The sequence below is a fragment of the Acipenser ruthenus genome, chromosome 6, assembly GCF_902713425.1.
Source record: "Acipenser ruthenus chromosome 6, fAciRut3.2 maternal haplotype, whole genome shotgun sequence".
Classification (NCBI taxonomy): Eukaryota; Metazoa; Chordata; class Actinopteri; order Acipenseriformes; family Acipenseridae; genus Acipenser; species Acipenser ruthenus.
Genome location: NC_081194.1, coordinates 81,824,399 through 81,837,270, shown reverse-complemented (window position 1 = coordinate 81,837,270; position 12,872 = coordinate 81,824,399). Strand labels below are relative to the sequence as shown.

The following is a 12,872-nucleotide window of genomic DNA, read 5'->3' as shown; positions in this document are numbered from 1 at the left end:
TGTTAGTAAAAATAATAGTGATTATTTTTAATATTACATATAATTTGTGTAAAAACACAATAAATGCGTAATATATAGCAGAAAAAGTAACAAGTACTTATCTGAACCAGCTCTCCTGTCTTGAAAGGAAAAATGGTGTTGAGGTCTGTGACCACAGTGCTTTTGTGCCCTCGGGGGCAGGACATGACTCTACAGGCTCTATGAGCAGATTTGTTGTATTTTATTCAGGTTTCATGTCTTTAAGAGGTAAATACTCATACAGTAATCGTTACATTTCGTATTTGAAAGGGAACAGATTAATCTTATGACATGAAAAGACTAACCTCATATACAATTAAGTATAAATATGCAATTCAGTTAAGGTATGTTTTTTCACCGGAACAATGTGAAATACTGTAAAATCTGATAATATAAATGTTAAGGGCAACTATAGATAAGAAAAAATGATCAATTTTATAAGTTGATGTAAAATTGTTTTTATTCCCGACAGGGAATATATAAAATAGTGAGTCCAATAGGAAAAACTTGTAAAGCTATATTCAGTCAGATGCTTACCATCAGTAACATGAGATTTTCAGATAGCAGGGATGGTTTGGGGATGTCGTCTCCTACCTTGGGGTACAAACACATGTTTTATAACGTTGTCAGAACTTCCGAAAATGTAATGTACAATGTTTTTCTTTTGCTGGGGGCACAGTTCCATGCAGTTCTAGCTCATACAAATATAAATCAGAACAGCAAGAATATTTCATGACCAGTCGTTTTAGTTAAGTATCCTCACATAATACAAGTCTGCATGTTTTCTAATGAACAATGTCTATTGGTTCTGCTTGGACGGATTAAAATGGTTTTACTTTCTTTGCAAGAGAGACTCACAATTGATACACGGAGCTAACATATAAACTACACTTTGATTTTCCCCATGGTTGAAGAATTAATTGATTAATTTTGGGACCATTATTATAATCTTCTTTTAAAATCTAATAAACATTACAAAACATTTAGTTAGAATATCCATAACTAAATATGCAATCATATAATGAAACACCATGTCCTACAATATTACATTGGAGAAAGTATTTTCAAATATACAGGCCTTTTCAAAAGTAAACTTATTCGGGTGAATCCATCTTGCCAGCACATGCCTAGAAAATGACAGGTGGCGCTAAAGAAAAGGGATTCAAATCTATGCCACTGGAACAGAGTTAAGAACCGCATGTGAATACATCAAAATGTACGTATAAATTCCACTTATTTTGTAAAAAAACACTTTTGAAAACATAGGCTGAAGTGTTGATGGAAATGATGCAACAAAAAAGAGAGAAATGACAACATACCATCTTGAGTTTGTAGGCGTTTATAGGCAACCTCCTCAATGTGATTTTTCACTTCTGGATAGAGTTGTAGAACAGTTCTATAACAAGTCACAGAAAGGGAGTACAGTCTGCATGGTGTGAGTGCCTTCACACTAGCACGCCTTCTTCCTCCAGTTATCAAACATAGCTCTGTGGTAAACGGCAGTACTGTTAGCAATCATACTTTGAACATTTCATAACGATCAAAAATAAAGTTCATAACAACCCTTAAAATGTGCATGTGTTTATTAGTGGAATTACCATTTTCACATTAAGTTAACAAAAATAATATGTCTATATATTTAAACAAGGCAGATATATTGTCTGACAGGGTCCACCCCCTATAAAAATGAACCATGGGTACCATGCACAACAGGACTTTGAAAAGTAAAAACCATGGAACCAGGGTAAAAGTACAATGATACTCACTGTACCATGGTTCTTAATTAAAACCTATAGTATTTGTACCTTAGTTCAATTAGTCTGTTGAGAATAATTTAGTTAAGGGTTTGGTAATTTTTTTTTTTTCTCAACAGATGAATTGTTTCAAAATCCCATTGTGCAAGTACTGTGGTAACCAAGGTGCATTTTTATAGGGGACTGGAGGACGGTATATCAATATTAGGGACAATAGTTTTCCACAAAACCCAGTCCATATCCATTTTATTACACGCTGTAAGACAGATTTATCTGCATTTAGTTTCTGGTGCAGAACTCTCACAGGTCTTGAGGCTTGTATTTCTCCTTGGCTTCAGTCTGTGTTTTTGGATTGAAGATTGCTGAAGGATGGCGATAGATGTTTTTATTACAACTTTTGTGTTTTTAGCCTTTCTGTGGATGTTTTCTCTATTTCACTCCAATTTACTTCTGTACCTTCATAGTTTGCTTTTCTAAAACTGTAAACCTTAGCTTTAGTCATCACTTTTGGGGTTTTAAAAATCACTTCAAATAATAAGACCATGTTGTGGTCTGAGTTTGCCAATGGTTCTCTGACCTCTGTTTTAGTTATTTGGTTTTCGTTATTTGAAAAGACTAAATCAAGGTATGCCTCCCCTTTACACTTGCAAGACTTCAAGAGATAGAAGAAGAACTTGGAAGAATCAAGTGGGACATCGTAGGCCAAAGCAAAGTACGGCAAAAAGACGAAGGACTACTAGAACTCAAGAGTGGACATCTTCTCTTCTATCGAGGCACTACAGATGGACGAACAGGAGGAGTTGGATTCATTGTCCACAAGTGAATCAAGAATAACGTAGTAGAGATTGACAGCTTCAGGTCATCCAAGTATATGCACCAACAACAAGCTATCCGGATGAAGAAGTTGTAGACTTTTATGAAGTACAAGAACTACACGAAAATGGGAAGAGCCACCATAAGTTCATCATCGTCAACTTCCAACGCCCAGCAAGAGGACGAGAATTCGGTCGGCAAATTTGGACATGGCAACAGGAACGAGAGAGGCAACAGACTAGTCGAATTTGCAGCGAACAAGACCTTATTCATCATGAACACCTTCTTCCAGAAGAAACCCACCAGGAAATGGACAGGGAGATGACCCAACAGAGTGAAGAATGAAATTGACTACATCCTCACCAATAAGAAGCACATCGTACAAGATGTCTCACTACTGAACAATGTTAACACCGGAAGTGACCACAGATGCAAAATACACCTAAACACAGCACTGGAGAGAACGAAACTTGTATTGACGGAATCCAACACAATCAACGTAGAAATGTTCCAGAAGCAAAGCCTGGTGATTCAACTGGAATTGAAGAATAGATTCAACGCTCTTCAAGATCTTCAAAAAGATGAAGCAACATCTATGAGGAAGTGACACAAGTAATTGCAGAAACAGCCAAAAACATCACTGGATCACAGAGTACAAAATGCAACCAGAAGATCATGCAAGAGACAAAAGACCTCATGAAGAAAAGGGAAATGAAACAAACAGCAGCTCTGAAGTCAAATACATTAGCTATGCAAGACAGTAAGAAAGTGCATTACTGAGGATATACGGTCCATTCAACTGTAGGTTGGTAGAGAAAACTATTGAAAACAACCAAAGCATGAAGAAAGCAAAACAAAGACTGATCGTTGGGGAAAAAAACTGATTTTAGCAATCAAACAAGAGGACAGGGCTGTCATCAAGAACCGCGAATTGATTTTGAAGAGAGTCGAAGACTTTAACAGAAAATTATATCAAGCTGAAAAGAGCAACGTAGCAGGTGATGAAGACGAGACAGGAAAAACGCAACCCGTGGAAGAAGTTCCAGACGTTCTACCAGAAGAAGTGAAGCATGCTATCAAACATATGAAGACAGGAAAGGCACCCGGAGAAGACGGCATAACGATTTACATCGTGAAAGAAGGTGGTGAAGAACTGACAAATACTGTTGTGTATTTTTACAGATTGTATTAAGCAAAAGAAAGTGCCAAATGACTGGAACAATGCATCGGTGATAGTTTTACATAAGAAAGGAGATAAAGACCTAAACAACTACAGACCTAGTAGCTTACTTCCTATAATCTATAAAATTTATACCAAGATACTCACCAACAGACTTGAAGTTAAATTTGACTCGGCACAATCAAATGAGGAAGCAGGATTCAGGAATGGATTTAGCACAATGGATCATCTTCAAGTTGTACAGCAATTGATTCAAACCAGCAACGAGTATGAACTACCACTTTGCTTGGGATTCATCGACTATGAAAAAGCCTTTGACTATTTACACAAGATCTGTATTAAGCTCTTTGAAAAAACAAGGAATTGAGCAAACATACAGAGACTTGATCAGCACCATATACAAGAATGCAACATCCACAGTAAGACTCCAAATGCAACATCCAAAGTAAGACTCCATGGAAACAGCGACAAAATCAAGATTGAAAAAGGAGATACAATTTCCCCAAAGTTCTTCACGGCCACCCTAGAAGACATTTTCAAAACACTGGATTGAGAAAATAAGGGGCTGAATATCAATGGAGCCTACTTGAATCACCTACGATTTGCTGACGACATCCTCATATTTACAACATGCCCAGAAGAATTACAAACAAGAATACAAGAACTACATGAGGCTAGCATCAAAGCGGTTTGAAAATTAACCTGAAGACTGAAGTAATGTTCAATAAATATACCACTACAACTCAATTTAAGTCAATAGATCAAGCTTGAAGAAGTCAATAACTACATATACTTAGGAGTTAGTTTCGGCAACGGAAAACCAAATGTGCAAAATCAACAGAAGAGCAAAAATGGGCTGGAGTGCCTTTGGAAGATTAAGCATGGTTCTGAAAGGGAAACTACCCTTATGCCACAGAGGAATATCTTCGACCAATGCGTGCTGCCAGTGCTAACTTATGGATGCGAAACCTGGACCCTCAGTACAAAAAAGACTCAAACATTACAAACGACTGAACGGAATATGGAAAGATGCATGCTGGGAATGGCAAGAAGAGACAGGAAAAGGAAAGAATGGATAAGAGCACAAACAAAAGTATACAATGTTACTATAAAAATTAAATGGCAGTAGGCCAGACATGTAACAAGAACAGACCATCGTTTGACCAAGGAGATATATTAGACTGGATCCCAAGAGATGTAAAGCGACTAAGAAGACCTCCAGGAAGATGGCAAGATGAAATTAGGAAACACACTGGAGCGCGCACACACACACACACACACACAGATAGAAAGAGTGACCAGGTTCATACACTTTTTCAACATCAAAATTCCATTCTTTTTCCAGACTTCCATTTGTTTCCCAGACTTGTGTTTTAATTAGTTTCTACTAGTTTTTGATAGTTATCCACATAGGGGGGCAGCTGCAGAGCATTATATCTTTTTGATCCAGAGCAGAAGTTGCACGTGGTTTTCTAAAAGTATTTGTCAGAATCTGGAGGTGCATATCTAGGAAGAGACAATGCAGGTATGCAAAAGAGAAGTAAGATATAATCTAAGAAACGCCCATTTGAGAACTATGTTGCATTATTTACAAAGAGAATATAAACAGTTGTATACTGCAAGTATACTTGTGCCAAAATTGGATAGTATAATGGTACCAATAGTATATTAAAACCAGACAATTTTGGCACAAGTATACTTGCAGTATACTACTTTTTTGTAAGGCATGACATTGGATTCTGATCCAAACTTCTTTATACCCTCTGTTAAATGTTGGAGGAGAAAAATAACAAAAATGAAATAACAAATGTGCACGCATTATATATTATTATTATTTATTTCTTAACAGACGCCCTTTTCCAGGGCGACTTACCAGGATTTGAACCAGGGACCTTCTGGTTACAAGCCATTTTCTTTAACCACTGGACCACACAGCACACAATGACTTTGGTTCTAGCAAGTACGAATATGACAAAATACAGTTCAATAACGGAGCAGACAAAAGTGTCAGTGATAGTTAGATCAGGATATAATTAAATACAAAATACTACAGATTAAATAACACTTGGCAGATTACAGTACTCTAAAGTACAGGATTTAATGCAGTAAAATAGGGGGCAGATAAGAGCAAGTAAAGCGCATTTAAGGAAGAGTGATAAGTGTCCAGGGGGAAAAAAAAGAGGAGTTCTACAGGTGCTGTCTGAAGAGGTGAGTCTTGAGGAGGTGCCGGAAGGTGGTCAGGGACTGGGCAGTCCTGACATCTGTAGGAAGGTCATTCCACCACTGCGGGGCGAGGGTGGAGAAGGAGCGGGCTCTGGAGGCAGGGGAGCGTAAAGGAGGTAGAGCCAGTCTTCTAATGCAGGAGAAGCGGAGAGGTCGAGTGGGGGTGTAGGGAGAGATGAGGGTCTGGAGGTAGCTGGGTGCAGTCTGGTCAAGGCATCTGTAGGCTAGTACAAGAGTCTTCAACTACAGATGTCAGGACCGCCCAGTCCCTGACCACATTCCGGCGCCTCCTTAAGACTCACCTCTTCAGACAGCACCTCTGTTTTTCCCCTGGGACACTATCACCCTTCCTTAAATGCGCTTTATTTGCTCTTATCTGCCCCCTATTTTACTGCATTTAATCCTGTACTTCAGAGTACTGTAATCTGCCAAGTGTTTATTTTGGTATTTAATCATATCTTGATGTAACTATCACTGTCACTGTTATCTGCTATATTATTGAATTGTATTTTGTCACACTTGTACTTGCGTGAACTATAGTCATTGTATTTATCTTGCTCTTATTGTATTACTTGTACTGTAACACTTGAAATGTATTTGCTTACGATTGTAAGTCGCCCTGGATAAGGGTGTCTGCTAAGAAATAAATAATAATAATAATAATAATAATAATAATAATAATAATAATAATAATTTAATATTTTAATTTAAATTATTTAATTTAAATTATTTAATATTTTAAATTAATTTAATAAAATAATAATAATTATTTTCATTCTCCCGTGATACTAGTAAAATTCCAGACTTTTTCAAGACGTTCATAACGGAGACATGTTTTTTCAAGTATTCTCAAGCCCTGGAAATCAGTTTGGCATTTTTCCATACTTTTTCCAGATTTCCAGACTAGCGTAAGAACCCTGGAGTGAGATATGTATTAACACCAATTGAGTTATTATCCATTTTACAATTTACATTTTTCAAATGTGTTTGTACTTAATTTAAGTTTTAATCTAACACACCGAGAAATGTTAGAGCTTTATGTATGAATTGCAAATGGACCTGAAATGCATCTCTGTAATGATGCTTATTTGGAATCTTGTAGTACTTCTTGAATACATAAAAGATGTATGCAGTTTGTCCCTAGAAAACCTTATTGCTTTTTCATTCCCTGTGGTGAAACTGCATGATGCTTAATTTGTTGTTATAAAGTTAATTACAGTAACATCAAGCATAATTTCAGAACAAACTTGGGATTCATTACAATATGGCGTAAGAACTTGATTGCTGAATGGTTTATGGATATTTAAAAAAGCATGCCATCTAATCTTAAGATCTAAAAAGCAGACAATCTAAATACCAGTCTGCTCCAACGTGGTCATGTTCCCATTGTCCAACAAGTTAAATGGTAGCAGCATTTGTCTATTTTTCACCTTCGTTAAAATAGACCACATGTCTCAAAACTGATGTCAAATCTCACCCTATACAATTCAATGCAGTTGTGCAGTTTAATCAACTATACAATTTTAAATTAATTTCAATCATGTCTGAAACATTAAGTCTTGACTAAAAAATTATCAAAAAAATCTAAGAATGGTCATAGTGATATTTAACCATATAACTTTACAGGAATATAATCAAACAATTTTAGAATCTCCTGTCTGAAAAACTTGTTAGAAGGGTGCAACACTAAAATTACATTTTCTACTATATACACAACCACATAAAAAAATACAAACTGGTATGTTTCAAAACTAAAAGTGCCGTGTTCATGACCTTCAAAAGGGGGAGACGGCATTGCTTAATTATGACTGACTACAGAGAAAAAGTAAAAGGCAGGATGTCTGCAGCCATCCCTGATGATTCATTTTCTTCTGTATGGGTGGAATTAATTTGGCGTCTATCTGTAACGTAGGCTGTCAGACTGCACGTCCCTGAACTCAACTCGGGTCCTTTTTTAGCTGCATTTGAAATGAAGCTGAACTGTAATGCTGGAACGTGTCTTTGATAAACATAGAAGATAAAAATGAATAGTTTGCAGTCTCAAAATCAAAAGCAACTGATTTAACTATAATCTTAAAAAAATGAAAGCTTCTCAACTAACAATGGGTTTCCAGTCGAAAATCTTGTTATGTGCAATGTCATTTTTTACTGGCTTTACTAAAAGAAATTCTGGTACATCAAAATGCAGAAGCTGGAAAAAAAAAAACTGATGAGCTTTCAGATTGGCCTCTTTTGCATGCAAATCATATCAGAATTCTCATTAGCATAAATGCATGAGCAACTCTAAATGCTTTTAATTTCCAATCTCAGCCAGCGGAGGAGTCATTTGTCACTGTCATCGTGAAAATCTAAAAGGAAAAAAAAAGGAGCGAAGAACTCCAAGCTAAATTGGAATGATACACATTTTTGATTTGCTAATTGACTGATGCGCAATTCAATCAGCAGCCTTAAAGGTGTAAATAATTCAACGTATGGTCAGAAATAAAAGTGTAATGTGTATTTGCAACTGCACATTTGCAGGGCATACTGTACAATACCTGATGATGGTCTTTTTTTTATTAGGTTTTACAAAAACATGTCTCATAAAATGCTCTAAAAGTACCTGTCATCGAAAAAAAAAAAAAAAATTCTGTATATAAAAGTTTAAATCTAAGTGTAAAAAGATGGGGGGGGGGGGGGGGGGGGAATTAAAGTGGTTTTTGAAAAAATAAATAATTCCTTGATTCTTACCTGTTGCTTTAATGGTCTCGCCTGTGCATGTGTCTTCATTTAAAGCATGATATCTGATTCTCAATGAGATTGCCTTACTTGAGGTTGTCTGTTCCTACTTTATTTCCTAAGTCACCTGTGTCTCTAGTGTCAAAGCATGATTCTGTCTGCAAAGTGTCAGTCAGTGAGGGAAGCAGCTGGTTCGTTAATGAGAGGCAAGAAGGCGTTGAACACGTGGAGACTATTTCACTCTCCAGGTGAAATGACCAAGGATGAGCCAGACTTCATGAAAGTCAGGTTTGCAAGCAGAGACTTTAATATACCGGCATTACTGTATCAGTTATACGTTTATAAAATGAAAATGCATGATTGCTATAACATGTGTTTCTTTCAAAATTGCACATTTCAGAACTGTGAACTAAAGAGTATGAGACAGGTAATAATTATGGAATCAACAACCACTCAGCCAATCCCTTGTTTTCACCTGCATGTATATTTGGATTTAATGAGGTCACCGAATGAAACAAGTGCCATGAAACTATCAACAGCGCAATGCCTCCGGAGGGGCGGCAGCACTCTGCTGGCCACTGACACCACTTCTTATAGCCCCCTTTTCTATGAGCAAGCTCTACCCGGCTGAGCTTCTGAGATCTCATCAGATCAGAATCCAGAGGGCATTGTGGCATCGCACTTGTTCACCTGGTGAATTGGTAAATTGCCACCAACATTTGAGTATTTTGTTTTACATCTTACTTTTTGGTCAATTATTTGTTTTTATAGGGGTGTTTTGTTGATATTTTTCATTTGACTTTTAAAATCTTGCTTAAAGTAAGATTAATTTCTTTGGAAGCTTTTGAAAATCATACCTGTCACATCAAAATAATAAACACAAAGGTCTAGATATTTGAAGCGATGCGCAATCCCCTCGCAAAAAGTAGTGCTTTTGCACAAAAAAAAAATATATATATAAGATATTTTCCAAAACAGTTGCGCGAAGTTGTAAAATAGCAGTTTTTTGCTCAATTCGCAAATGTGTTTGTGCCTCGTAAAACCACCTGCGCATTCAATACCAATATAGCGCAAATGCACACGAGAATGCGCAGAACTGGAATACTACACGACAATGGACTGTTAAGAATACCCTGCCAAGCAGCTATCATAGGTGTACAGTACATACCAATATTCCTCAAATGAGTCTACACTCAAATGTAACCTGCACATGGAATACAGAATCAAAGCTCAACACACATCGGTAGCATTGGCACCCCAGTTGTTTGCCCACCCCCACAAATATATAAATAAGCTACTAAATGGAGAAATCAAACAATAGACCACAGTATAGTGTAGGCTATTCAACATATAACTTAAATAAAAATATATTGTAGCGACTTGCTAACTGGTTAAGTGTCAACAAGAAGGAGGTGGGCAAAATATCTGTGTAGCATCAAACTCCACTCTTTATTTTACAGAAACGCACCTGTCAGCCGGTGTTCTGAGTAGCTCCGACCCGTGCTCCTTACACTATACATAACATATTTACAGAAGTGTGGATTGTAAAACAAACCCACAATGCTGAAAACACTACTCTATTCTGAAGCCCCGAAGACTGGAATCTCAGCATTGATCCATGTTGCCTGTGGATGCAGTCTGCACATGTGAACTGAGCAGACACACGGCAAATGATATTTAATAGAGAAAAGTGTAAGGCACTGCACGCAGGCAATAAAAATGTACATTATAAATATAATATGGGAGATACTGAAATTGAAGAAGGAATCTATGAAAAAGGCCTCAGAGTTTATGTTGACTCAGAAATGTCTTCATCTAGACAATGTGGGGAAGCTATAAAAAAGGCCAACAAGATGCTAGGATATATTGTGAAAAGTGTTGAATTTAAATCAAGGGAAGTAATGTTGAAACTTTACAATGCATTAGTAAGACCGCATCTAGAATATTGTATTCAGTTCTGGTCACCTCGTTACAAAAAGGATATTGCTGCTCTGGAAAGAGTGCAAAGAAGAGCGAACAGAATTATCCCAGGTTTAAAAGGCATGTCATATTCAGTCTTGAACAAAGAAGACTACACGGCTATCTTATTCAAGCATTCAAAATTCTAAAAGGTATTGACAATGTCGAACCAAGGGACTTTTTCAACCTGAAAAAAGAAACAAGGACCAGGGGTCACAAATGGAGATTAGATAAAGGGGCATTCAGAACAGAAAATAGGAGGCACTTTTTTACACAGAGAATTGTGAGGGTCTGACACCCGGGATCCTTCAAGAAGCTGCTTGATGAGATTCTGGGATCAATAAGCTACTAACAACCAAACAAGCAAGACGGGCCAAATGGCCTCTCGCTTGTAAACCTACTTATGTTCTTATGTGTATCCCTTACTCATACTCCTGCTGAAACTACCCCCCACTCACCATGTCCCTTGCTCCCACCACACCTGTATGGCATAGTCAATAGCATGTAATGCAGATCGTTGGTGTCAAAGTATGCTTATGATATCAATGAGAAATAAATAACAATACTTAAAGTCAGATGTGTCCTTATACCCGAGTGTGGAATTACCAGGTAAGGGGGATGATAAGGAAAGGGAGCCTTAGGAAAATGCAACTACAGGGATATTTTACAGATTGAGCCCTTGGGCACTGCAGCCTTTTGCCAGTGGATAGGGCACTTAGCTAAACCTATGAATTGGAAACATTATGCACATAGCAAGCCTGTCACGCTTATCGCAAAACTTTAGCCATTTCAATTCAAATAATTTTGTGCTTAAGCATATGAAATTTGCGCACATGCATACATTTGTATCTAATGTTTATCATTATCACAGGCATTAGCATGGCTAATAAGCTAAATATTTAAAGGGCCATCACAGATTCTACGGAATTCAAACAGATGTATCTATGCTGTTCTGTTTGCTGGGAAGTGAGTTTATGATTTCTCTACTTCTGTCACCATAATTTTGACAGGTGTCACACATTTACATTTTTTGACTTTCTTGTTTTCTGTCACAGTACCATCCATTAACTTAAATAAAACAGGCTGAACAGGCAGTGGAATAAGAAAGCACCTTTCGTACATTAACTTTACATTAAAAAAGCCAACAAAATTTACCAATACAGTAATCTGTAGCCTAGCCTACTACTGTATAAGCAGTGTCTTTGATATTGAAATCTATGTGAATGCAAGATCTGTGTGATCTAGGGTTGATATACTTCTGTATGTGTCTATTAAAGTAAAGCTTTCCTGCATTACACAGGTAGTTGTTTAGTATCTGCTGGCTCGGTCTATGTTACATACCAATGGTATGTACTATGATACCGTGCTGTACTCTTGATTCTGTTTTGGGAGTTATTCTTTCAGCACCAAGAAAGCGTGCTTGGGAAAGGGATTAGTTTTCTTTCAGTCCGAAAGAACGATCATGACTGCAGCTTCCCTGTTTATTTTTTAAACATGTATTAAACCTAGTGATGCTGCTATCACAATCGTTCTTTTGAATATAATCATTATATAGATGTGGACGGAACCTTGTATGATTGCTTGGTGTTTTCCATTGTTGTAGTACCTCGGAAAACGCCTGCATTTCACTTCAGTGATTGAATGAGTGCTGGAGTGATGTGCGCGGAGTTAAGGCTTGCTTTTTAAAAGTGTTATTTTGCGCCTCGCAAAACTGGTTTTGTGCTTGGCACATAGTTTCAAACATTGCATGATCTCAGGAAATTGTCGGCCACTCCTGCCAAATTGCACTATGCATGCACAGCGCAAAACAGATTGTGGCACGCAAAAAGAAGTTTTGAATATGGCACATTTTGCACGTTCGCGCATAACGGCCATTTGCAACACGCATAACCCTCTGTGCGGTGCGCAAACCTTTCAAATATCTGGGCCATGCAGTTTAAAAGTTTGGAACAATGTTTGGTTCTAAAGATTCAATTTTTTATGACCATATTTGATCAGCAATTTATTTGGGGAAAAAAAAAAGAGTAAGTATAACTGCTTATTTTATTCCAACAAAATTCACAGCTCTGAGCTAAAGAAATGTAGATTACATTTTGGTGAACGATGGGCTCAGAGGTAACACATCATGCGGTTCTAATTATTGCCAGGAGCAATAAATATGCTCCAGATTATTCACACTATTGCCAGTTTAGCAGTTTAATTTACTA

The 12,872-nt window shown here is 37.2% G+C and overlaps 1 protein-coding gene across 1 annotated transcript in view; it reads right to left on the bottom strand.

Annotated features, from left to right (window-relative positions):
• The window catches only part of LOC117410628 (potassium/sodium hyperpolarization-activated cyclic nucleotide-gated channel 1-like), a 34,222-nt gene that overhangs the window by 3,551 nt on the left and 17,799 nt on the right, over positions 1-12,872 (bottom strand). Inside the window, exons 9-10 of the mRNA XM_034017310.2 lie at positions 1,338-1,505; positions 556-612 (exon numbers count right to left, since the gene is read on the bottom strand). Of these exons, the coding sequence (XP_033873201.2) occupies positions 575-612; positions 1,338-1,505 (206 nt within the window). The 3' untranslated portion in view covers positions 556-574. The remainder of the gene's footprint in view (positions 1-555; positions 613-1,337; positions 1,506-12,872) is intronic.